Source organism: Rhinoderma darwinii, chromosome 3, assembly GCF_050947455.1.
Source record: "Rhinoderma darwinii isolate aRhiDar2 chromosome 3, aRhiDar2.hap1, whole genome shotgun sequence".
NCBI classification, from domain to species: domain Eukaryota; kingdom Metazoa; phylum Chordata; class Amphibia; order Anura; family Rhinodermatidae; genus Rhinoderma; species Rhinoderma darwinii.
Genome location: NC_134689.1, coordinates 194,162,924 through 194,189,453, shown reverse-complemented (window position 1 = coordinate 194,189,453; position 26,530 = coordinate 194,162,924). Strand labels below are relative to the sequence as shown.

The 26,530-nt window shown below is 44.1% G+C and overlaps 1 protein-coding gene across 1 annotated transcript in view; it reads right to left on the bottom strand.

Moving 5' to 3' along the window:
- Positions 1-26,530, bottom strand: part of IL17REL (interleukin 17 receptor E like) — a 199,303-nt gene that overhangs the window by 63,973 nt on the left and 108,800 nt on the right. Inside the window, exons 10-11 of the mRNA XM_075859407.1 lie at positions 9,877-10,034; positions 7,985-8,029 (exon numbers count right to left, since the gene is read on the bottom strand). Of these exons, the coding sequence (XP_075715522.1) occupies positions 7,985-8,029; positions 9,877-10,034 (203 nt within the window). The remainder of the gene's footprint in view (positions 1-7,984; positions 8,030-9,876; positions 10,035-26,530) is intronic.

Sequence of the window (26,530 nt, the reverse complement as noted above, 5' to 3'; positions counted from 1 at the left end):
CTTCTGTTTAGATTATGTTCCTGGTTTTGGCTTAAAAAATACAAGCTGCAGCAAATCTGCAATGTGTGAACAAGGCCTTAGGCTAGATTCACACAGGATGGAAAGGCTGCATATTTTCCATGCAGAAAATGGATTACAGTCGCTGCCATGTGGATGAGATTTGAACAAATTGCTCATTTTGCTCTGGTTGCTCACTGCAGATTTCACCCTTTTAAATGTATAAGGGGTAAAATCCACAGCAAAATCTGCACGTAACACGTGTAGACTTTGCTGCAGAAACGCTACTTAAAGGCTATGGATACACTGTGGAAGATCCACAGAATTTCCGTCCCATGTGAATCCAGCTTCAAGGGGTTGTTTATAATTAGAAAAACATGCCTACTTTCTTCCAAAAACAGAGTTAGGGTATGTTCACATGGCTTATTTACGGACGTAATTCGGGCGTTTTACACCTCGATTTACGTCCGAAAATGGGTCTTACGATGTTCTGTGCACACGATCATTTTTTTTACGCCCCGCTGTCAAAAGGCGGGGCGTAAAAAATACACCCACGTCAAAGAAGTGCCTGTCACTTCTTCAGACGTAAATGGAGCCGTTTCCCATGGACTCCATGGAAAACCAGCTCCATTTAAAGTCCGTAATGGACGCAGCAAAAAGCGCCTCAACATGCCATTACGGCTGAAATGACGGTGCTGTTTTCTCCTGAAAACAGCCCCGTAATTTCAGCCGTTACGGACACTGCCGTGTGAACATACCCTTACACCTGTCCATGGGTTGTGTCTGGTATTGCAGCTCAGCTCCATTGAAGTGAATGAGGTTGAGCTCCAATATCAAACACAACCTGTGGACAGGTACGGTTCTGTTTCTGGAAGAAAGCAGCCATGTTTTTCTAATCCTGCACAATCCCTTTAAGGGCTCATTCACACGACCGTAATATACATCCGTGTTAAAACAATGGCCATCACACGGATGCAAGTATTTCAATGGGGCCATTGATTTAACGGACTATGTGAAGGGTCTGTTCGAAAAATAGGACATTTCCTATTTTCTTCAGTTTTCACGTAATCCCTAAAAAGACTCGTCTATGAGGGATCCATAAAAACAGGTCCCGCACGGGTGCAACACGGACGTGAAAAACGACACTCGGTGTTCGGTCCGTGATATACGGTCCGTGTATCGGCCGCATTTCCCGGACCGAACACACTGCAGGGAGTCGGGCTCCTAGATCATAGTTCTCTATGACGCTAGGTGTCACTGCCTCGCTGTGGGACAACTGTCCCGCACTGTAATCATGTTTTCAGTACGGGACAGTAGTTCCGCGGGGAGGCAGGGACACCTAGCGTCATAGATAACTATGATGCTAGGAGCCCGGCTCCCTGTAGTGTGTTCGGTCCGGGAAATGCGGCCGACACACGGACCGTATATCACGGACCGAACACCGAGTGTGAATTAGGCCTACAAAAGACTCGTTTATTTTCTCGCACACCTGATTTCATTTCTTGAACATGATCAGCTGATGTAATTGGATTCCCACTTCCCTGTTAATTCATTAAACTTACTCGGCCTTCATAATATTCACAGCACCATTTCCCAAATTGTTACAGTAATAACAGGATCGTATAACGTAACCAGGTCATGAGCTTTATTTGCCTCAGTGTTTTTTTTTGTTTTTTTTCCAAATTAGACCTGTTTTGTCAACTCACACAGCACTGGTGCTAAACTGGCTGTATCAACACATGGTGTAATGCTCTGTATTTGAATATAAGCCAAAGACTGCACGTAGATGCTGGTCCCAGGTAACATAGTCGGAACTTTGAAGACGTCTCAAAGATGACGAAGCAGAGTAGCACAGTGTAGCAAGACATCTTATGGACAGTGAATTAGAGTAGAACAGCATTGTGGAAACAGACTTCAGTGGCACCATGTAGACCTGGAGGAGTAGCGCACAGTGCAGGAGTAGTTTGGTAGCTGGCCAGCAGAAACAATGAATGACTGAGACAATTATTCAATTGGAACAAGCTATTCTAGGGTGTGTAATCTAAGGACTTCCTGTTCTTCACCCATAATCCCCACAAGGAGCTATGAACTATTCCTATTAGATCCCCAGGTTGCGGTCCCCAGGATAGTCCTCAATGGACAGTCGGGCTGCAGATGGCAGGTGAGAATTGTTTGGAAGTCAAACTGGATCCGGGTCGGTAACAAGTGAGCAGCATCAGGTCCACTAATCAGAATCAGGAGGCAAAGTCAGGGATAGGCCAGAGAAAGTACAAGGATTAGTCAGCTCAAGCAGAGTCAAGGCAAAAGCTGTGTCTAACACAGGGAAATCACAGGGATCAACAGGAACAAATGCCAGAAAACACACCACCAGGGCTAATAACCAAGCACTGCAACACTGGAACGGTTCCCCTTTAAGGTCCAGGAGGAGTGACATCACACTCTCCATCTGTATCCTGTGACTAGAGTCATGCAGCGCAAGCAGAGGAGAACTGTGGTGTCCTGTCATCATGGTGACGCCAAGCCCCTGGACGGACCAACAAACCCGGAGTACACCATGTCGGCCCGTGTTGGCCTGTGTCGGCCTGTGGCTGACACATGGCCTGAGCATTAGGATGTCTATTCCATCTAGTGACAAAGTATCAAACTACATGACATCACAGTTCAAATCCAGCAACAAGCAATGCATGTATGGGGATAAACTAGGGAACTTTTTTTTTTTTTACGACTTTCCCTCATATATAACTACAGATAAGGTTGATGAACAGGAAACGTATCAAGCATTTGCTGATTCCAACTAACATTTTTATGAATATATCAAACTTTATACAGTAAAGAAGATAAGATAAACAGAAATGAAAAAAGTAAAGTAGATCCTTAAACAAATGATGTTGTTGTCTGGATACTCTAGTTTCCTCCAACACTCTCAGAATGAAATGTTAAATACTTTTGTGTCAAAAAAGACAAAAGTATAATAGGTATGATACCTTTATTGGCTAACCATAAAAGTTGTATATGCGGCTTTCAGAGCACAGAGGCCCCTTCTTCAGGCAGTTTACAAATGAATGACTTAGAAAAAAGCACTCTCAACACTCTCAAAACATTCTGATACTTTAGCTGTATTAGATTCATATGAATTTAGTCCTAGTGTGTACACTCATGGGAGAAAAAGTACACCCTCCTTCAATCCTATGTTTTTATTTATCAGGGACTAAATAGTAACTGTAAAAAAAAATGGTACCAGCATCACACAAAATATATCAAATATAAAAAAAAATTATTAGTATAAAATAGATAAGAGCAAATAGACCAATAATCAAATATATGAAATAATGATACAATGGTCAATTTGATTGGTTAGTATTCAATCCAAACTATGTATCGTGATAAAATAATACTAGACGCACACTATAGTTATTAGAAGGTTCGCACTAGAGTACAATACGGACAAAACAGCAATTTAAAAAAAATTCTGATGATGTGTACACCGCAGGGCCCTTGCGGTATGAACTTAAGATTGACTGAAAAAATCTACCAATCAAGCAAACAGCATATGTAGTACGGCGAAAAATAGCCACAAAATTTAAAAATTTCAAGTAAATAATACCTACACATATAAATATAGGAGCTATATGGCTGTGTAGCGCTATATACAAGGGGGAGAGGGGGCTGTGTAGCGCTATATACAAGGGGAAGAGGGGAGCTGTGTAGCGCTATATACAAGGGGAGAGGGGGGCTGTGTAGCGCTATGTACAAGGGGAGGAGGGGGCTGTGTAGCGCTATGTACAAGGGGAGGAGGGGGCTGTGTAGCGCTATATACAAGGGGAGGAGAGGGGCTGTGTAGCGCTATATACAAGGGGAGTGGGGGACTGTGTAGCGCTATATACAAGGGGAGAAGGGGGGGCTGTGTAGCGCTATATACCATCGGAGGAGGGTGGCTGTATAGCGCTATATATAAGGGGAGGAGGGGGGCTGTGTAGCGCTATATACAGGGGGAGGGGGCTGTGTAGCGCTATATACATGGGGAGGAGGGGGGCTGTGTAGCACTATATACAAGGGGGAGGGGGCTGTGTAGCGCTATATACAGGGGGGAATTGCTGTGTAGCACTACATACAAGGGGAGGGGGGCTGTGTAGAGCTATATACAAGGGGAGGGGGGCTGTGTAGCATTATATACACAAGGGGAAGAGGGGGGAAATGTAGCACTATATACAGCGGGGAATTGCTGTGTAGCACTATGTACAAGGGGCTGTGTGGCAGTATCTACAGGGTGCTGTGTGGCACTATCTATAGGGGGCTGTGTGGCAGCATCTACATGGGGATGTGTGTGACTCTATCTACAGGAAGGGCTGTGTGTGTCGCTATCTACAGGGGGTTGAAGCTGTCTACAGGGGATGTGTTTGGAGCTATCTACAGAGGCTGTGTGGCACTATCTACATGGGCTGTGTGGCGCTCTCTACAGGTGGTCTGTGGTACTATCTACAGGGTGTGTGTGTGCGTTGCTATCTACAGGAGGTCTGTGGCACTATCTATAGGGGCAGTGGTGTAATGAGGGATTCTTTCATTGATGCCTATAATTGGTGTTTATAACTGTCTATTTTACTGCTGTACTAATAATAGTAATAGTAATAATATTATGGTATTTAAAAAAGTAATTTAAAACCAATTTAAAATAAGTTTAACACTATATACAAGGAGAGGGGGGCTGTGTAGCGCTATTTACAAGGGGAGGGGGCTGTGTAGCACTATATACACAAGGGGAAGAGGGGGGCTTTGTAGCAGGGGGGAATTGCTGTGTAGCACTATATAAAGGGGTCTCTGTGGCAGTATTTACAGGGGTCTGTGTGGCACTATCTAGAGGGGGGTCTGTGTGGCACTATCCAGAGGGGGGTCTGTGTGGCACTATCTACAGGGGGGTCCGTGTGGCACTATCTACAGGGGGGCTGTGTGGCAGTATCTACATGGGGATGTGTGTGAAGCTGTCTACAGGGGGATGTGTTTGGCGCTATCTACAGAGGCTGTGTGGCACTATCTACATGGGCTGTGTGGCGCTCTCTACAGGTGGTCTGTGGCACTATCTACAGGGTGTGTGTGTGCGTTGCAATCTACAAGGGGTCTGTGTGACGCTATCTATAGGGACAGTGGTGTAATGAGGGATTATTTCATTGATGCCTATAATTGGTGTTTATAACTGTCTATTTTACTGCTGTACTAATAATAGTAATAGTACTAATATATAGTATTTAAAAAAGTAATTTAAAACCAATTTAAAATAAGTTCTCTTATTCTCTTATTTAGTCGCTATATTAGCGTTTACTGGAGGTATTACTTTTGGTAATAAGATCGCCCACCATTGATGGAGACTTGCCCTGCTCCCAAACTGCCCAGCTCAGGAGCTGCAAAGACTTAGAGGGAACATTGGTCACCAGTCCCTGCACTAAATGCAGCCTGACAATAGATGCATTAGTGTTTTGCCAGACACTTAGGACAGTCAGCGGTGGGGTGGCGATTGAGTCCCTTTTTTACTTGGACGTTGGTGAGGTAGAAATGAAGTATGGCCGCATGGCTGCACACTGAAATTTCCAAAACGCCAAGATGTCCCGTTCAGCTGTTTGGTGGGATAGAGTGTATCGACGAAACTGCGGAGTATGGAATCCAAGATGCTGAGTTATCTCCGTCAGCTGGCACGTTGTTTATAGTTGGCCAGGATGCTCACTTTTCCAGCTTAAGTGACAGCGAAAGGTTGTGGCTTGTGTTCAATATCATTTTTAATAATAGTAAGGTCGGTATCTTAGTCAAAGGTTGACACCCATTTGCGAAACACTTTTCAAAGCTACCTAAGCTAATGAAGAAGAATCTTAGGTAGCTTTAAAACACATTTAGCGATATGGTTGTCACCCTCTGACTGAGATCGACTTTATTATTATTTATTTATCATCATTAACTGAGGTTTTCTTTATATCTTGGAGCTTGCTGAGACTCCTACAGAATGCTCGATCCCGATCATTGCCCTGTGTAAACAGGGCAACGATCAGCCGATGAACAAGCTAGTTCATCGGCTTATTGTATCGTTTATGCAACAACAAAATATTATCGTTATCGGCAGCACATCGTTCTGTGCAAACAGGAAGGTGTGCAGCCGACATGATAGAAATGTATGGGGACGAGTGATCGTAGTAACCAGCGCTCACCCTCATAATAGCTTCTTGTGAAAGGAGGAAAAGAGCGGCGATCAATGAGCTGGCTCATTGATCGCGCTTGTTTATACGGCCCATGTAGGGCCATCTAAGAGGACCTCTGTAGAATGGGGAAATTCAAATTGTTTAGGGATGGCCTTAAAACCCTTCTCAGATTGATGAGCAGCAACAATTGCTTTTCTGAGTTCATGGCAGATATTCTATATCGTGATATTATGTAGACACACAACTGAGGACTCCAGAACACCAAACTGCTAAAAGTTCTGCTCTTAGAGAGGTAGTCACATTTCTTTATGATTAACTAGTCCTTGTTTACACCTGCCTGCTTGTTACTCTTCCAATAATTGTGGAAGTAGGAAGGGTGGACTTAATATTCTCACCAGACTTCTGAATGTTGGCTGACTTTTTGGAAACAATGACTACATATTGAAATCAGGTTTTTTTTGGCAGTTTTTTGTTACCAGAGGTTATTATATTGTTCATAGAAGTTGGTGAGTACCACACAATTGTTAGTTAGGCCCTGATAAATAAAAACATACTGTCTTTTTCCCATGACACTATTCGTATGGTAAGTAATAATTACAATAAATTAATAACAAATAATAGAGAAAATATAAAACTTTTTACTTGAGTCCTTGAATAAGCAGAGTATAAATCTGCCCTTTTGATAAACATATTTGTATTGGAAAAAGTAAGAACATGATAAGAAGATAGAAATGTAACAAAATTTGCGTAATGCTTAGCAATGGGAAATGAGGTGGTTACAGTAGCCACCGTAGTAGTGTCTGGGTATTCCTCAAGTCCAGTCTGTTTTAGACTGCAAGAAGGGTTGTCTGCTATGCTCCGCTTACTAAACTGCCTGTGTTCTAGAGACTCCCAAGCAAACACTGCAGAAAGCCTCCACTGATAAAACACTCCACGTGTGAAACCTTCTTTATCTTTATTACAGATGTTTCGTATCTCTTTTTTAAATCTGCACAGATGCTTCTTTTTAGCCATTCAATAATTATGGGATTTTGACTGTTTGCAGCTGACACATTTTATCCAGTCCTTGCTGATCAAAGTAACTACAATGACATGGAACTGGACTCTTTATCTTCTCTTATCTAGATTTACTTTTGTATAGACACCTTCTTTTGTTATGTAGATACATTGATAAAAAACCAATTCGATATGTGAGTCCACAGGACCAACAAATTGTATCTGTGTGTTCGCTTTTCCAGCTCGTGTGTAACTGAACGGAATGTGAGGCCCACTGTTGGAGTTAAGGTCATTTGGCTCTCAAAATGAGATGGGTTGAGCACCACTGATTTAGACTATTCTTTTACCAACATATGCAGCAATAATGGTAATGTTCTGTACCTTATATTACCACAATTTAAAGTACTGATTAACATCCTAGGGTCCCATGCACACGACCGTGCCCCTAATTACGGCCGTTTTTAAGAGCCGTGCTCCCATAATAAAGTATAGGAGCACGGTTCGTAAAATGAAAAAATAGGACATGTCCTATTTTTTTCGCCAGGTTTCTACGGCACGGACACCCTCCTGTAGACATACAGGAAGGTGTCCATCGGCCATAGAAATGAATGGGCTCATAATTACAAGCGATTTTACAGTCGTGTGCATGGGGCCTTAACCTGTAGTGATATTAATATTGCGAAGTTGATATTTCTAAACCAGGAATAAAAAAAGAATACAATCACCACAAACTAGTCGGAATTCTATGAGATAAAAGTTAATATATCATGAAGACTGAACTCAGGCACATAAAATCTGGTCAGGGTACTTGCCTTCATACAAAGTCTGGGATGAGTGTCCACTTGATTGTACAAAGCCTAAATTATAAAAAGAGTAAAGTTTTAAAGCAAATTGTTTTACTTTCTTTCATTCCGTTACTTATTAAACTCTATTTAAAAAGAAAACATTCAATTCGTTATTTCATTTATATTTCTGCATTCTCTTGTAGAGACCTATGGTTCAAAAAGATTTTATGTTCCAACACACTCTTTCTTTACAAATTAAAGGAAGAAGCAAACTCAAGTAAATCGATGTATGTTATGCAAGTTTTACATCTAAAGTATTTGTAATTAGTATTACTAAAATTAAATATATCAAATGAACCTCAGATTGTTGAAAAATCTACATTTGCTAGTAAAGTTTGAGGTTCAAAATAAGGGTTTGACATAAATGTAAATGTCTTCTACCAGTATAATGCAGGGACTTAGTTCTCCCACACCTCCGGTCCCTCCCTAACTACAGTTGGTTACATTTGTGAGCACAACAAACTAATGGGCTTTCAGTAGTAGAATGTAATGACCTTTGTGTCTGTAGTTGGATGAAAAGCAGTGCATGAAAGTTAAAAATCTTATAGCCACAAGAGCAATGATTTGACAGCGCTCCATTTCTAAAATGGATAATTTTCAGATATAACAGTATATTAAGGAATTTCTCCTGGCTCCCTAATAATTGGTGAAAAGTGTATTGCTAATGTAGAGCCACACTGACGGCATGAATGATATGATACAATGATATATTGTAGCTTTAAAAGTGTCAATGAGACTCTATTGGCTACTGGAGAGGTCAACAATATGGTGAAAAGCTGGGTGGCCGTCACTTTTTCATACCACTGACGACCTTTCAAAGGGAATCAGTCAGCAGAGATCCCTTACTTACAGTGCATTAAATCAAACACATGATTTGGCTTTAGACTCTAAACTTGGAACCAATAGAGCAGCAGTCCTCAACTAGTGGTCCATGGTCCAAATCCTGACCAGGGACAACAGCTGTTTGGACCGGAAAGACCTACCATCATAGAGCATGTTCTCCTCCAATGCATCTATGACAGCAGGTCTGTCATCCGGAGCGGAACTACTGCCAAGGCCTGGCAAAAGAGGTTCCGACAATGGCCAGCATCAGGATGTTGTATGGGGGGGGGGGGGGCCTGGAAGTGAAGAGTACACAAGAGCAGTAAATATAAATATATATATATATATATATATATATATAAATCCAAAAAATGAGCAGCAACTCCAATATAAAGGGTTAAAAAAGTGGGTACTTTATTGCCCGTGCAAAGTACCCACTTTTTTCACCCTTTATATTGGAGTTGCTGCTCATTTTTTGGATTTCTGTGTATCTGGGACTTGGTCTGTCCCTCTGAGCTTGCACCCACACGCTGCTGGTGCTGCTGGACTTTGTATATATCTGTGTGTATATATATATATATATATATATATATATATATAAATAAAAAATTGTCTGGTCTGGGGTATGAATCTCTTTAGGGGGCTGATCTGGTGCCTGAACTAATTTTAGGGGCTGGACTGGGGTCTAAATTAATTTTAGTGACTGATCTGGGGTCTGATTAATTGCAGGGGTCTGGTTCTCAATTAATTTAAGAGGTCTGGTCTGGGGTTTGAATTAATTTTAGGGGTCTGGTTTGGGGTCTGATCTGGGCTCTGAATGAGTTTATGGGTCTGGGGTCTTAATCTATTTTGGGGTCAGGTTTGATTTTCCCACCAACAATAATAATATGTTTTGATGTAAATAGTTCTACAAAGTTTGCAAAATGTAACAAGATAATTGTTTGTGTTCAACTTGGACCTTATCTGGCCACAGACACAGGTAAGTGGACCTTTACTAAAGCTAATTGAGTACCACTGCAGTAGACTATTGCACTCACTTGGTCTTGTTTAACACTTTTTGAATCTGGGATATTTAGGCATTTTTCATCTTTCAACCTGCATAGATTGATGGTGGCATCCACAGGACATATTGACTTCCAGGCAAGCTCATAGGTTATAGGATTATATGTAATGCGGTCCCAAAGACTGCCAATATCTGTGAAAAAGCATAGTTAATTTGGTATTGAATTTCAACATTGTCATTGTACCCCATTTATCAAAAAACAAATGGCTTGTGCGTGTTGAGTTTCCATGCTATGTATATTATGTAACTTCACTTTAGAAGACGCGGCAGTATTACAGCTTAGTAGAACCTCTATGTTGTACGGAGCCATGATACGGCATCAATAGACGTCTATAGGGTTGCACTAGTGTACCATGTAAGCCACAAATGAAAGTGGACGCTTTGTCATTATAATTATACCTTTTTTTTTGGCAACTGGATCGACTGAGATTGCAAGATTAACAACTATTTCAGTAATACAATGCTATACAGAGGCACCATATGGTCAGTGGCCCCATAGATTGTAGCCATAGGGACTACATATGCCCCAAACAGGCTCCGTCCACACTACTCTTCCATGTGCATGAGGCCTAAAAACCTAGGACATTAGTATTACCTATTCTGTATAATATGTTCTAAAATGCTACTCTTTACAGTCTTCGTGCTTTTCTGTTTATAAACATAAAAACAGAGTGTCATAATGATGCCAGCTGCACGAAAATCACACAGTCACACACCATATGCTGATGCCACACTGACCTTTTGCGCGCGCAAAACTCAGCGTTTTTTGCGAGTGCAAAACGGACATGTCCGTGTGAATAAGGCCTAAAAGTTCATGACAGATGCGAAATGCCAAATGGGAAAATTGTTGCATATCTTTAGGTCATAAATTGGATGCCCACACTGCATGTTGATGACAGATCTATTTTAAAGATGATTTTTAGGCAGGAGTATATTTAAGATTTCCTGCAGGAAGAGAGGGGATAATTGTCTGCAAAAAAAAAATGCTTTATCTTAAAAGGGTTGTCCAAGAGTTAAAAAAAATTGATCTCGCTTCAGAATGTTTGGTAAAATAGTAAAAAAAAACTCATGCCAGTATGACACTTCAAAGCTGCTGTCATGTAAATTCAGACCGGCGGGATACCAAAGCGTTATCGGAATTTCTCCAAGTAGGCTTTCAGAAGGGTCTTAAATATAGCACTCTTAGGCCGGGTTCAGACGTAGTGTAAATACTGCAGATTTTCCACAACGTATTTCATTGTGGAAAAACACAGCATAATACAGTAGCAGCAGAGTGGATGAGATTTGAACAAATCTTATCCACATGCCTTGTGAAAAACCCGCCAAAAAAAGTTCATAAACTGATCTGCGGTGCAGTTTTTTTAATTCGCGGCATGTCAATTTATGCTGCGGAATCGCTGCTTTTCTGTTGCGAGTTTTCCCCATTGAATTCAATGGGGAGAATAATCCAAAACAAATAGCAGATGTTGCGATTTTTGTGGTGCCTGGAAAAATCCTAATAAAATGGAGGCCACAAAATGCACAAGGTGCTCCTTCATTTCTGAGACCTGTATTTAAGTCAAGAAGCACACTAGGGCCACATATGGAATATTTCTAAAAACAGAAGAATTAGGGCTTATTTAGAGAAACGTGTAATACGTCCGTGCAACGCGCGTGATTTTCAAGCGTGTCGCACGGACCTATGTTAGTCTATGGGGCAGTGCAGACTGTCAGTGATTTTTGCGCAGCGTAAGTCCGCTTCGTAAAACTCACGACAGGTCCTATATTTCTGCGTTTTTCGCGCATCACGCACCCATTGAAGTCAATGGGTGCGTGAAAATCACGTGCACCACACGGAAGCACTTCCGTGGGACGCGCGTTATTCGCGCAACAGCAGTCAAAAGTATGTTTGGAAACAGAAAAGCACCAGTGTCATAATGATGGCGGCTGCACGAAAATCACACAGCCGCACATCCTGTGTGATGCCACACGGAGCTGTTAAGTGCCTTTTGCGCATGCAAAATGCCGCGTTTTTTGCGTGCGCAAAACGCACACGCTCGTGTAAATCCCCCCTTAGGGTAATAAATATTGATAATAAATATTGAGTTGTGTTTCTCTGTTAACACCAGCTATGTTGCAGAAAAAAAAACCATTAAAATTCAATACATGCAAAAATATTTCATTTTTAAATCTACATCTTATTGGAAATAAAAATTTTATTTTTATTTTCACTGCCCAGTTCTAATAAAATCTATAAAATCACCTATGGGGTCAAAATGTGCACTAGGTACTCCTTTGCTTCTGAGGCCTGTGTTTCGGTGCATTAGCATACTAGGGCCACATGTGGGATAGTTCTAAAAACTACAGAATCCGGGCAATAAATATTGAGTTGTGTTTCTCTGGTAAAACCTTTTGTCTTACAGAAAAAAATTGATCAAAATGGAATTTCTGCACAAAAAAAATGAAATTTGTAAATTTCACCTCCACCTTGCTTTAATTCCTGTGAAACGCCTAAAGGGTTAAGAAACTTTCTAAATGCAGTTTTGAATACTTTGAGGGGTGCAGTTTTTTAAAATGGGGTGATTTATGGGGGTTTATAAAAGCCATTTCAGAACTGAAATGGTCCCTGAAAAAATAGCCTTTTGATATTTTCTTGAAAATGTGAGAAATTTCTTCAAAACTTATAAGTCTTGTTGAGCCCTATAAAAATAAAAGGATGTTCAAACAAAGCCAACATAAAGTAGACATATGGGAAATGTAAACTAGTAACTATTTGTGTGGTATAACTGCCTGCTTTACAAGCAGATATATTTAAATTTAGAAAAATGCTTTAATTTTGCACATTTTCTCTATATTTTGGTGTTTTCACCAAAAAACGCTGAATGTATCAACACAATTTTACGTCCGAAATAAAGTACAATATGTCACGAGAGAACATACTCAGAATTCGCTTGGATAGGTAAAAGCATTCCGATGTTATTATCACATAAATTGACACATGTCAGATTTGAGAAATGAGGCTCTGTCAGGAGGTCAAAAGTGGCTGCAGCGGGAAGCGGTTAAGTTTAGCATTAACTGTTATTTGTAGTAATGTTGATAATTAGTTTACAATTATACATCTTGATTAAACTACAACCTTTAGACAATTGACAAAACCATCAAATGTCAAATCTACCTCTGTGCAACATATTCACCACAGTTGATACTTGACATTTCCCTCATCTCTGTCATTAAAACTTTTTATTGTCAATTAAGCAAGTCATTTTTGAAGATTTTATCTGGAAAGGTATGTATGTGTCACGTAGGGTTCGTGGACCCACTGGGCCGTACCGCCTTGGCGGTATGGTAGCTGGCCAACAGGGAGCAGGTTAAAGTCTATAGTTCGTATAGGGTACCTGTGGCAGCTCGGACAGTAGCAAGGCAGGCTCGGCTGGGACTAAGCAGCAGGCAGACGTCAGGCATGGTGAAGCAGGACAGGCGTGGATACAGCACAGCACGACTCTGGCTCAGCACAGCACAGCACACGACCAGGCTAGCACGGGATACAGGGAACAGGAACACACTAGGGGACCATCGCATAGACAAACTTAGGGTACGACAACAATGGTCAAGCATAGTACCAAGGGGCTGAACCCCTCTTATAGTCTAGGGCACTCATGGGCTAATAGTTCATTAAAGTCCGGTGCATGCGCTGCCCCTTTAAGAGTGGGCATGAGCGTGCGCGCGCACCCTACGGGATCCGGCTGAGGTGAGTGAAAGTGAGCGCTTGCGTCGAGGAGACTGGGGCCAGCGCTCGCCGACCTATGGCTGCGGCTGTCAGGGGAGAGTGAACCTGACGGCCCGCAGCCACGGAGATGACAGTAGGAATGAATGGCCAGCCATTTTTGGTCCTGGGGACTGACAAGTTCTCACTGTTTTTATCAGATTAGAAGTATTATCCTATGCCATGACCCTAAGAGAACAAAGCTCCATAGCTGATACTAAATTGGATAAATGCCATTTCGTTCCATCTTGTAATCCATATGTCACTGGCCTAATATGGTTAAAAAAAGGTAGATTTAAATATTTAACTGGTAGGTTTTCTTATTCTTACCCAATGGCCAGTAGTAAATTTGATGACCGTTTAACGCTTTATCCTGTGGTTTTAAATGTATGAGTAGTATTGGAGGCACTTTTTCCGGAAATCAATGTTGCGGTGTACAGATTCAATAGAAAGTCTATAAGCCGGTACTCCGCTACATCGGCTTTCCGGAAAAAAACAAACAAAAACGAAGTACGAAGCGGCTGAGCACTCACACATACACTTCTGCTGCTTTGTTTTAGCGATTGGTGGGGGTCTCAGTGCTCGGACCCCCAACAATCAAAACTTCAGACATCTCACTATAATATGTCAGACGTATGTTAAACGTTTAGTTAACCTTTAAAGTTATATGGTGTTCGCCCTAATGTTTTATGCTTTTTTCTATAAACATTACAGTAAAATATTATACTGCAATTTTTGGCCGCATGGCTTGCACAGATGAAACATTTTGAAAAAAAATGTAGTAATTCTAGGTGATTCAATATAGTTTCTCACAAGCAAAACATGAGGCAAAATCTCAAGATGAAATACTAGGTAGGCAAAATACAAATTAATGTAACGCTGATTCCTGCCTTTAAAAAGGACTGGTCATGTCCCCACAAATCTTAATCTGAAGCCATACCTGCATTCCTCTTTTCTTCCTGATTCCATAGTCATTTATTGCTTGTTTGTAGCTGCCTCAATTTCCCTGCACTAGGCCTCCGTTCCCTCTGCATTCAGCCTGTTCATGATGGCGGCTGATATGCTAATTTATGGATAAATTCTCCACTGCCCAGCTTCAATCAGTCATGAACCTAAGCTGCTTAGGTTCACGCCCTGCTGACAACTGCAAAAAAGCATTGGTCCGTGACGAACCTCTTAACCACCAAAATTTCACAGCCAATCTCAAAAGTGACAAAATGGTTCACCTATCTCTAGATACAAAGTGGGAAAAGCAGGATACTTTCTGGGTAAATGCCCTATGGACAGATATAGAGCTCAAAATAAAGCTCGTAGACCAGCTTTATGTTTATAGACAAAGAAACAAAGCATATGAGGAGAAGTGCATCTCACCTACAGTAAAACATGATGAAGGATCTATAATGTACTGAAGCTGCTTTACTGCCTTTTGGACTGTAGGCATTGAAAACAGTATCATAGTATTAGGCTGGGTTCACACGGCCTATTTTCAGACGTAAAGGAGGCGTATTGTGCCTCGTTTTACGTCTGAAAATAGGGCTACAATACGTCGGCAAACATCTGCCCATTCATCTGAATGGATTTGCCGACGTTCTGTGCAGACGACCGGTAATTTACGCGTCGTCGTTTGACAGCTGTCAAACTACGACACGTAAATTGACTGCCTCGGCAAAGAAGTGCAGGACACTTCTTTGCAACGTAATTTGAGCCGTTCTTCATTGAAGTCAATGAACAGCAGCTCAAGATTTACTAGCGTCACAGACGCCTCGCAAAATACGAGGAGGAGCTTTTACGTCTGAAACGACGCAGCTGTTTTCTCCTAAAAACAGTCTGTCATTTCAGACGTAAAAGGCACTTCTCGTGTGCACATACCCTAAGGGTATGTGCACACAATAGCAGGCATTTACATCTGAAAAGACAGACTGTTTTCAGGAGAAAACAGCTGCCTCGTTTCAGCCGTAATTGCTCCTCCTCGCATTTTGCGAGGCTTCTCTGACAGCCGTAAATTTTGAGCTGTGCTTCATTGAGTTCAATGAAGAACGGCTCAAATTACGTCTGAAAGAAGTGTCCTGCACTTCTTTGGACGAGGCTGTATTTTTACACGTCATCGTTTGACAGATGTCAAACGACGACGCGTAAATGACAGGTTGTCTGCACAGTACGTCGGCAAACCCATTCAAATGAATGGGCAGATGTTTTCCGACGTATTGTAGCCCTATTTTCAGACGTAAAACGAAGCATAATACGCCTCGTTTACGTCTGAAAATAGGTCGTGTGAACCCAGCCTAATAGTTTGTTAGGCTGAATAAATACATACAGTGAAGGAAATAAGTATTTGATCCCTTGCTGATTTTGTAAGTTTGCCCACTGTCAAAGACATGAACAGTCTAGAATTTTTAGGATAGGTTAATTTTACCAGTGAGAGATAGATTATATTTAAAAAAAACTGAAAATCACATTGTCAAAATTATATATATTTATTTGCATTGTGCACAGAGAAATAAGTATTTGATCCCTTTGGCAAACAAGACTTAATACTTGGTGGCAAAACCCTTGTTGGCAAGCACAGCAGTCAGACGTATTTGTAGTTGATGATGAGGTTTGCACACATGTTAGATGGAATTTTGGCCCACTCGTCTTTGCAGATCATCTGTAAATCATTAAGATTTCGAGGCTGTCGCTTGGCAACGCGTATCTTCAGCTCCCTCCATAAGTTTTCGATGGGATTAAGGTCTGGAGACTGGCTAGGCTACTCCATGACCTTAATGTGCTTCTTTTTGAGCCACTCCTTTGTTGCCTTGGCTGTATGTTTCGGGTCATTGTCGTGGTGGAAGACCCAGCCACGAGCAATTTTTAATGTCCTGGTGGAGGGAAGGAGGTTGTCACTCAGGATTTGACGGTACGTGGCTCCATCCATAGTCCTGTGCCCTTAGCAGAGAAACACCCCAAAACATAATGTTTCCACCTCCATGCTTGACAGTGGGGACGGTGTTCTTTGGGTCATAGGCAGCATTTCTCTTCCTCCAAACACGGCGAGTTGCGTTAATGCCAAAGAGCTCAATTTTAGTCTCATCTGACCACAGCACCTTCTCCCAATCACTCTCAGAATCATCCAGATATTCATTTGCAAACTTCAGACGGGCCTGCACATGTGCCTTCTTGAGCAGGGGGACCTTGCGGGCACTGCAGGATTTTAATCCATTACGGCGTAATGTGTTACCAATGTTTTTTTGGGTGACTGTGGTCCCAGCTGCCTTGAGATCATTAACAAGTTCCCCCCGTGTGTAGTTTTCGGCTGAGCTCTCACCTTCCTCAGGATCAAGGATACCCCACGAGGTGAGATTTTGCATGGAGCCCCAGATCGATGTCGATTGACAGTCATTTTGTATGTCTTCCATTTTCTTACTATTGCACCAACAGTTGTCTCCTTCTCACCCAGCGTCTTACTTATGGTTTTGTAGCCCATTCCAGCCTTGTGCAGGTCTATGATCTTGTCCCTGACATCCTTAGAAAGCTCTTTGGTCTTGCCCATGTTGTAGAGGTTAGAGTCAGACTGATTAATTGAGTCTGTGGACAGGAGTCTTTTATACAGGTGACCATTTAAGACAGCTGTCTTTAATGCAGGCACCAAGTTGATTTGGAGCGTGCAGCTGGTCTGGAGGAGGCTGAACTCTTAATTGTTGGTAGGGGATCAAATACTTATTTCTCTGTGCACAATGCAAATAAATATATATAATTTTGACTATGTGATTTTCTGTTTTTTTTAATATAATCTATCTCTCACTGGTAAAATTAACCTAGCCTAAAAATTCTAGACTGTTCATGTCTTTGACAGTGGGCAAACTTACAAAATCAGCAAGGGATCAAATACTTATTTCCTTCACTGTATGTCCATCCAGTTCAGGATATTATTCTGCATTGTTGATCCAGAGAAAGGTAAAAGCCAATTATAATCTGTCACAATCTATTGGTATTTGGACCCACTAGGCCGCACTGCCATAGCGGGGAGGCAGCTGGCCAAACAGAGTACTCAATAATACAAAGTCCAGCACAAGGGTACCTGAATAGTTCAGACAGTCGCAGTGGCTAAGCACAGATGGTACTTCAGACGGCAGATGATGCAAAGCGGTGCAAATCACACCAGGCGTGATCTAACAGCAGGTGTGACCAGAGGCACAGCACGACTCCAACTTCTAAGGCACAGGAACAACGGTAGCACGGGATACAGGATACAGGTAGCAGGTACAGGAACACTGGGAACAGGATAACCCTAAGGGACCATTTGCAAGACTAACACGGGTAAACACAACAACGCTTAGGCAATGAAGGAAGGGGCAGAGCCCTTCTTATAGTCCAGGGTGAGTATTGGCTAATTAATGATTCTCTACATGTTCGCGGGCATGAGTGTGCACTCGCACCATACGAGACACAGCAGAACGAAGCGGAAGTGAGTGCTGGCGTCTCCTAAGGAGGAGATGCAGACCAGCGCTCATGGATCCATGGCTGCGGCCGTCGGGGGGTGAGTATCTCGACGGTCCGTGGCCATGGGCATTACAGTATCCCCCCTCATACGCCCCCTCTTCTTGGGGCCAGAGCGAGAGAGAAACTTTTTCACGAGGGTAGGAGCATTGAGGTTCTCCTTTCTTCTGGACCAAACCCCTTCCAATCCACCAAATAAAAAGTTCTTCCTCCTACCTTTTTGGTGTCCAAGATCTCCTTAGCCTCGAATGTATCTGATGCACTGCACGACTAGGAGTCTTGGTGTAGCGGTTCAGGACCACAGGCTTCAGGAGGGAGACATGAAAAGAGTTGGGGATCTTGAGGGTGGGAGGCATCCAAAGCTTGTAGGAGACAGGGTTGATCTGCTGTAGGATCTCGAAGGGTCCGAGGAACCTGGGGCAAACTTGTATGACGGCACCCTCAATCGAATATTCCTAGAGGACAGACAGACCTTGGTACCTGGAAGAAACTGAGGAGGCTCTCTACTCCTTGTGTCTGTCTTTCGTTTCATGCGGTCGACCGCCAGCAGAATAGAGGATCGGGTTTGCTGCCAAATCTGAAGGAGACCCTAAATGCAGAGTCAGCTGCTGGCACCTGGGTCGTAACTGACACCGGGAGAAGAATTTGTGGGTGTTGGCCATAGACGACGAAGAATGGTATGGCAGCAGTGGACTCTCTTGTGTGGTTATAAGAGAACTCGGCCCAAGGAAAGAAGCTGCACCCAGTCATCATGCTGCCTGAAGATGAAGTGTAGTAGATAGTTCTCCATGATCTGATTGATGCTCTCGACTTGACCATTGAACTGGGGATGGCAAGCAGTGGCGGATTAAGTGTACCATGGGCCCTGGGCTGTTGACACAACATGGGGCCCCTCCTTCCCACACGCAATCCAAACCCCCCAACCTACTGACACTGTACCCGTAAGTGCCACTGACCTGACAGATACAGGTTTTAGCACTAGATACAGCTGCTCTTTATTCAGGATATAAAGCAACTGTATCTCAAAAAGTTAAATCATTTTTAATAAAAAGTGTTTAGAAAGTTTCACAAGACACTGATAGACTGTTTTATTAAAGAAAAAGTAATAATAAATAATAATAATAATAATAATAATAATAATAATTGTAACACCTCTCTTTAAAGTGTAACTAAACTTTTAAACTTTTGACATGTCATACTGATATGCCAGAACTTTTAATCGGTTGGGGGTCCGAGCACTGAGACCCCACCGATTGCTAAAGTGAAGCAGCAGAAGTGCATGATTGAATGCTGCGCCGCTTCGTTTCTGATCGGTATTCCTCGGAGTGGTGTACGTCCTTACACCGTTTGCTCGGCTTTCGGAGAAAAGCAGATCAGAAAGGAAGCGTCACAGCGTCACTTGAGCGCTTCTGCCACTTTGTTTTAGCGATCCATGGTGGTCTCAGTGCTCGGACCCCCACCGATCAAAACTTCTGACATTTCACTATGACATGTCATAAGTATTTTAGAAGTTTAGTTACACTTTAAAGGGGTTTTCCCGTGAGGGATTTTTAGGACATATCCTGTGGACCCTGTCAGATAGATGTGAGTGCCACCTCTGGGACCCGCACCTATCTCTAGATCCCCTTGCAATATATTAGTAACTACTATGGGCTCTATGGAAAAGGAGGGATTATACTGAATGGGGGGTCTAACCATCTAAGTGACTGCAGAGGACTCTATGAAGGGGGAATAATCCCCCTCATCCCCCATAGAGCCCTCAGTTTTTCAGTATTTATTATACAGCATCAGGGGCTGAGCGTCTAACTGACTGCTGAGTGTCTATGGGGGAAATTATTATCCATCCATAGAGCCCTCTGCAATGAGTGAGACGCTCAACCAACCCCCGCTGTATAACTAATCCCCCCTTACCGTCTGCTGTCAGTCAATTGTTGCTTTGGGCAGGAGGCGAATAGCAGACTAACCTTCCTCATCGCTCGACCACCGCCCTGCTCTTCTGTTCCTCACTGGCGATACGTGCAGCATCAAAGAGTGGCGTGTTCTACCACGACTAGCAGATGCACGTCTGCTAATCCTATCCAGCCCCTGCTATTGCTGTTCCTCCCCCTCCTCCCCATCAACAGCGCCGGTGGCTCTATTCCGTCCCAGTCCGCCCCTCCCTCTCTAACTGCAGCAGCCATTAGCGGCACCAGCACGCTGCATAGGTGCATGATACTCTGAAGTGATTTTTAAAATTATGTGTGGATCGGGCAGCCGCCCGAACCGCCCATTTGATAATCTGCTACTGATGGTAGGCTGAGGAAAAGTCCAACTTCACATTTAGGAGTTTACAGATTGCTCTTTAGAATTTCGAGGTAAACTGAACCCCTCGATCAGACACGATATGAAGAGGCAAGCCATGCAAGCGGAAAATGTGTTGGATGAAGAGAATAGCCAGTCAAGAAGCAGAAGGTAGGCCGGTCAGCGGAAAAAAATGAGCCATTTTTGAGAATCGGTCCACCACCACCCAGACCGTACTGCATCCAGCAGAGGAAGGCAGGTCCGTGACAAGTCCATTGCTATATGCTGCCAGGGAGCATTGGGCACAGACAGCGGCTGGAGCAGACCAGCAGGCTTGAAGTGAGCAACCTTGTTAGCCACGCACACCGTGCAGGACGAGACAAAGTCCATGATGTCTTTGGGCAACGTGGGCCAACAAAAATGACGAGCAACAGGTCTCAGATTTTACGGGCACCCGCATGACCCGCTAGTTTGGAGCTGCGTCCCCAACGAAGAATTCTTCCTCTGTCTGCCATGCGTACAAAAGTCCTCCCTGAAGGGATGTCTCTAACTTGCAGGGGGTTGACAGAGACAATTCAGGACGGATCAATGATGTTTTGCGGAGACTCCATGGTGTCCTCTGTTTCGAACGACCTGGACAAGGCACCGGCCCTTACATTTTTGACGACAGGGCGGTAGTGGAGCTCAAACTGGAACCGGGCAAAGAACAGTGACCACCTGGCTTGACGGGGATTCTACCATTGGGCCGACTGGAGATAGGTGAGGTTCTTGTGGTCGGTAAATATCAGGAAGGGGTGAGCTGCGCCCTCCAGTAGATGTCTCCACTCCTCCAGAGCCAACTTGATGGCCAGTAACTCCCGATCTTCAATCGAGTAGTTGCGCTCTGCGGAAGAGAAAAGTTTAGAATAATAGCCACATACAACTGCCTTGCCTTTGGGACCTCTCTGGAACAGAAGTGCGCCTGCACCAACAAAGGAGGCATACACCTCCAACGAAAAGAGTCGAGACACATCAGGATGATGGAGGGTTGAGGCTGACGTGAAGGCACTCCTTAGGATATTAAAGAGGCTCTGTCAACACATTATAAGTGCCCTATCTCCTACATAATGTGATCGGCGCTGTAATGTAGATAACACTGTTTTTTTATTTTAAAAAAAAACATCATTTTTTTATGAAGTTTTGAGCAATTTTAGATTTATGCTAATTACTTTCTTAATGCCCAACTTGTCTTTTTTTAACTTTTGACCAAGCGGGCGTTGTAAAGAGGAGTATATCCGCGTCATACACTTCTCTCCATTCATACTCAGCACAGCATGATCTAGTGAGATCATGCTGTGCTGTCACATACACTCACATTAACTTTACTGAAGTGTTTTGACAGTGAATAGACATCACCTCCAGCCAGGAGGCGATGTCTATTCACAATCCCGAAACTTCGGTAAAGTTTGTGTGGGACTTAATCGCTGCACAGCGTGATCTCGCGAGATGACATTTGTATAAAACCCCTCTCCAAATTCTCCTTGATATAAGCGGACATAGACTGGGTCTCTGGCTATACCCGTCCTCGAGGAGGGGACGCATCAGGAACCAGTTCAATGGGGCAGTCATATGTGGGGGCAGCGTCTCAGCCTCCTTCTTGCTGAAAACATCCGCAAACTGTGAGTAGTGAGGGGGCAATCCTGCCAACGACCGAGGCAGGGGAGATTGGGCCAGATGGATCTGTCCCAGACAACGGTTGAGCCACTTGGGGCCCCACTGGAGAACCCCTCCGGAATTCCAGTCCAGGACTGGGGCATGTAGTCAAAGCCAAGGCAGACACAGCACAGCATTGATGACCTTGGACAGGATGAGGAAAAAAATTAGCTCTGAGTGAAGGGCTCCAACTTGGAACATCAGCGGTTTGGTCTTAGATACGACTGGATCAGGCAGAGGCAGACCTTTCACTGAGGCAACAGCCAAAGGCATCTCCAGAGGGACTGTGGGCAACTGGAGGAGATCCACTAAGTCTTTTTGGATAAAATTGGCTGCAGATCCAGAGTCCAGATAGGCAGAGACCCGGTGGGTCTTACCGCCGGACACTATGGTCACGGGTAGAGATGAGCGAACAAGGACAACCGAACCCGGTTTCGGTCCGAACATCAGGAAAAGTTCGGTTCGCAGCGAATCCGAACTTCACCGGGTTCGGCCGAACCCGTTTTGACCGAACTCGGTCAAAAATATTATACAAATCGGCAGCCACTTGTCTCTATCAATCACTGATAGAGAAAAGAGGCTGTTGATTAAAAATAAAATTAAAAGCATTTTATACGTACCCGGTCGTTGTCTTGGTGATGAGTCCCTCTTCTTCCTCACGTCCGCCCTTCTTTTCTGACACGGCAGCCTGTGATTGGCTGCAGAGGCCTCTGCAGCCTGTGATTGGCTGCAGCAGTCACATGGGCTGTAACGTCATCCAGGAAAGTCGGGCCGGATGTCGAGAGGGACGCGTCACCAAGGCAACGGCCAGGAGACCGGACTGGAGGAAGCAGAAAGTTCTCGGTAAGTATGAACGTCTTTTTTTTTTTACAGGTTACTCTATATTCTGATCGGAATTCACTGTCCAGGGTGCTGAAACAGTTACTGCCGATCAGTTAACTCTTTCAGCACCCTGGACAGTGACTATTTACTGACGTCGCCTAGCAATGCTGCCGTAATGACGGGTGCACACATGTAGCCACCCGTCATTACGGGGCCTCATGCACACGACCGTAAAAACACCCGTTATTACGGGTCGTAATTACGACCCGAAATAGCGGGCCCATAGACTTCTGTTAGCCACGGGTACCTTCCCGTTTTCTCACGGGAAGGTGCCCGTGCCGTTAAAAAGATAGAACATGTTCTATTTTTTTATTTTACGGGCCGTGCTCCTATACTTTATAATGGGAGCACAGCTCGGAAAAACGACCGGCTGCCCTTGGCCGGCCGTGCTCATCTCCTGAAATACTCTGTGCTGCCTTAAACTCTGTGGACAGGTCAGGATCCTGTTTATTTTAAATGCTGCACTGTAGCGCAGCCTTATATAGTGGATCGAGCGTGTTCCCCAGCAACATTTAAAAGAAACAGGATCCTGACCTGTCCACAGAGTTTAAGGTAGCGCAGCACAGAGTATTTCAGGAGAGGAGCGTGTGATTGGCTGCAGAGGCCGCTGCAGCCTGTGATTGGCTGCAGAGGCCGCTGCAGCCTGTGATTTGCTGCAGAGGCGGTCACGTGGGATGAAGCGTCATCCCTGGAGGCCGGCCTTCTGACGTCATCCAGACGTGCGTGACCGCCACTACAGCCTGTGATTGGCTGCAGCGGCGACATGGATGAAACGTCATCGCTGGAGGCTGGACAGGAGGAATGTAAGTATGAACGTATTTATTATTATTTTTTATTACATTAAAATTGTATTTTCCGTGCGCCGAGCATGTACTGTCAAGGTTGCTGAAAGAGTTAGTGCAGCCCATTAACTCTTTCAGCACCCTGGACAGTACCATGCTCGGCGCACGGAAATTACAACTTTTCATAAGTTCGCTCATCTCTAGTCACGGGGATGGACAGTTTTGAGGAGATTTTTTTTTATCCAGCGCTGTATCGCCTAAGGTTGTCTCCCCAACCAATCCTAGGCATTGGAGTTTTTTGGCTTTTGAGGGCACAGACACACAACATAGCCACCGAGGCCATAATATAGACAAAGTCCCAAAGTGCGTCTGCGTTGTTTCTCCTGGACGGATAACTTAAGCCACTCCACCTGCATAGGCTCCTCAGATGGGCCAACTGGCGAGGACAACAGGGATTGTTGGAAAGTGGGGGCCAGCCTAGGGAATCTACTCTGTCGACGAACCTCTTGTGATCGTTCCTGGAGCCTCATGTCAACCCGGGTGGCAAGCAAGATGAGGTCATCCAGGATAGATGGCAGATCACGAGCGGCAAGTTTGTCCTTGATCTCAGAATGACAGTCCCTGCCAGAATGTTGCCACCAAGGCCTCGTTCCAGGACAGCTGTCCCACCACGGTGCGGAAGTGAATGGCGTACTCACCAACGGAAGTCTCTCCCTGGCAAATGTTCTGCAGGGAGGCAGCTGCTGAAGAGACCCATCCAGGCTCCTCAAATACTGTGCGAAATGTCCGTAGGAACCCCTGGAAGTGACGGGTCTCTGGTCTTTGACGTTCCCAAATAGGATTCTCCCATGCTAGGGCCTTGCCAGTAAGAAGAGAGATAATGAAAGCGATCCTTGCACAATCAGAAGGGAACGCTCTGGCATGTCAAGTAAAGTGGATCTGGCACTGGTTCAGAAACCCCCTGCAGTTACTCGCGTCTCTGTTGTAACGAGGCGGTAGTGGCAGCGAGAATCGGGGAACAGTGTTGGTTCTGGCAAGAGGTGTAGCAGGAGGGACAGCCGAGGCAACTGGAACAGGAGCTGTGGAGACTGCAGCTTGCATATCCAGCCGCTGTGCAATGGAGCTCACTGCGAGGAGGAGTTGGTCCTGTTGTGACCGAAGATCTCGCAAGTCTGCTTGCATGGCTTGTGTTGGTCGTCGTCATGGTCTTGCGTTGACCAGCGGGGTCCATGGCCTGAGCGTAATGTCACGATCTGTGGGTATGTGGACCCACTAGGCCGCACCGCCGTAGTGGGGAGGCAGCTGGCCAAACAAGAGTACCAAATAATACAAAGTCCAGCACAAGGGTACCTGAATGGTCCAGACAGTCGCAGTGGGTAGGCGCAGATGGTACTTCAGACGGCAGATGATGCAAAGCGTGGCAGATGATACCAGGCATGGTGTAACACAGCAGGCGTGGCCAGAGGCACAACACAACTCCAACTTCTAAGGCACAGGAACAATGGTAGCACGGGATACAGGATACAGGTAGCAGGTGCAGGAACACTGGGAACAGGATAACACTAAGGGACCATTTGCAAGACTAACACAGGTAAACACAACAATGCTCAGGCAATGAAGGAAGGGGCAGGGCCCTTCCTATAGTCCAGGGTGAGTATGGGCTAATTAATGATTCTCTTCATGTGCACGCAGACCCTGCGGGACACAGCAGAAAGAAGCGGAAGTGAGCGCTGAGGAGGAGATGCAGACCATGGCTGCGGCCGTCAGGGGTAAGTAATCCCGACGGTCCGTGGCCATGGGCGTTACAATCTTCTTATGAAAATTTCCTTTCCAACTCCATATGGCAATCACTGGATCAACGACTCATCTACAGTAATTTAGCAACCATAACTTGTAATATTATTATACTCAAGGCATCAAGGCCCCTTTTGGACTCTTTCCGTAAATTCACCATGACAACTCTTCATAAGGCAGAGTTCCATAGTCTCACTTCTCTTACAGTAAAAAAAACCCTTCTATGTTTGTGTAGTAAACCTTGTTTCTTCTAGATGTAGAGGATGCCCCCTTGTTATAGTTACAGTTCTTGGTATGAAAAGATCATGAGAGAGATCGCTGCATTGACATAGTTATTCACCCCTCAGCCATTTTTTTTCTAAACCAAATAACCCTAATTTTGATCTTTCTGGGTACATTAGTCCACCTTTCCCACTTATTACTTAAGTTGCCCGCCTTTGAACCCGCTCAAGCTCTATTATGTCTTTCTTGCACACAGGTGCCCAAAACTGTATTCAATATTCTTACTAGAAATGTATAAACTGGTAGAACTATGTTATCGTCATGTGCATCTATGTCCCTTTTGATGGACCCCATGATCTTTTTTGTCTCGGCAGCAGCTGCCTGACACTGGTTGCTATACTCAAGTTTACTGTCAACTAAAATTCCTCAGCTGTTTTCCAGTCAGTTTTACCTGGTATTTTCCCATTTAGTATAATATTGTGACATCAATTTTCCCTTCCCAAGTGCATAACCTCGTACTTATTAGTATTAAACTTTATTTGCCACTTCTCTGCCCAAGACTCTACTTTTGCAGATCCATTTGTAATAGAATGCTGTCCTCCTTTCTGTTACGTACTTTGCACAGTTTAGTATCATCTGCAAAACTAGAAATGTTACTGTGCAATCCCTCTACAAAGTCATTAATAAATATATTAAACAGCATAGGGCCCAATACCAACCCCTGTGGTAGCACACTATTACTGGTTAATAAGCACCCT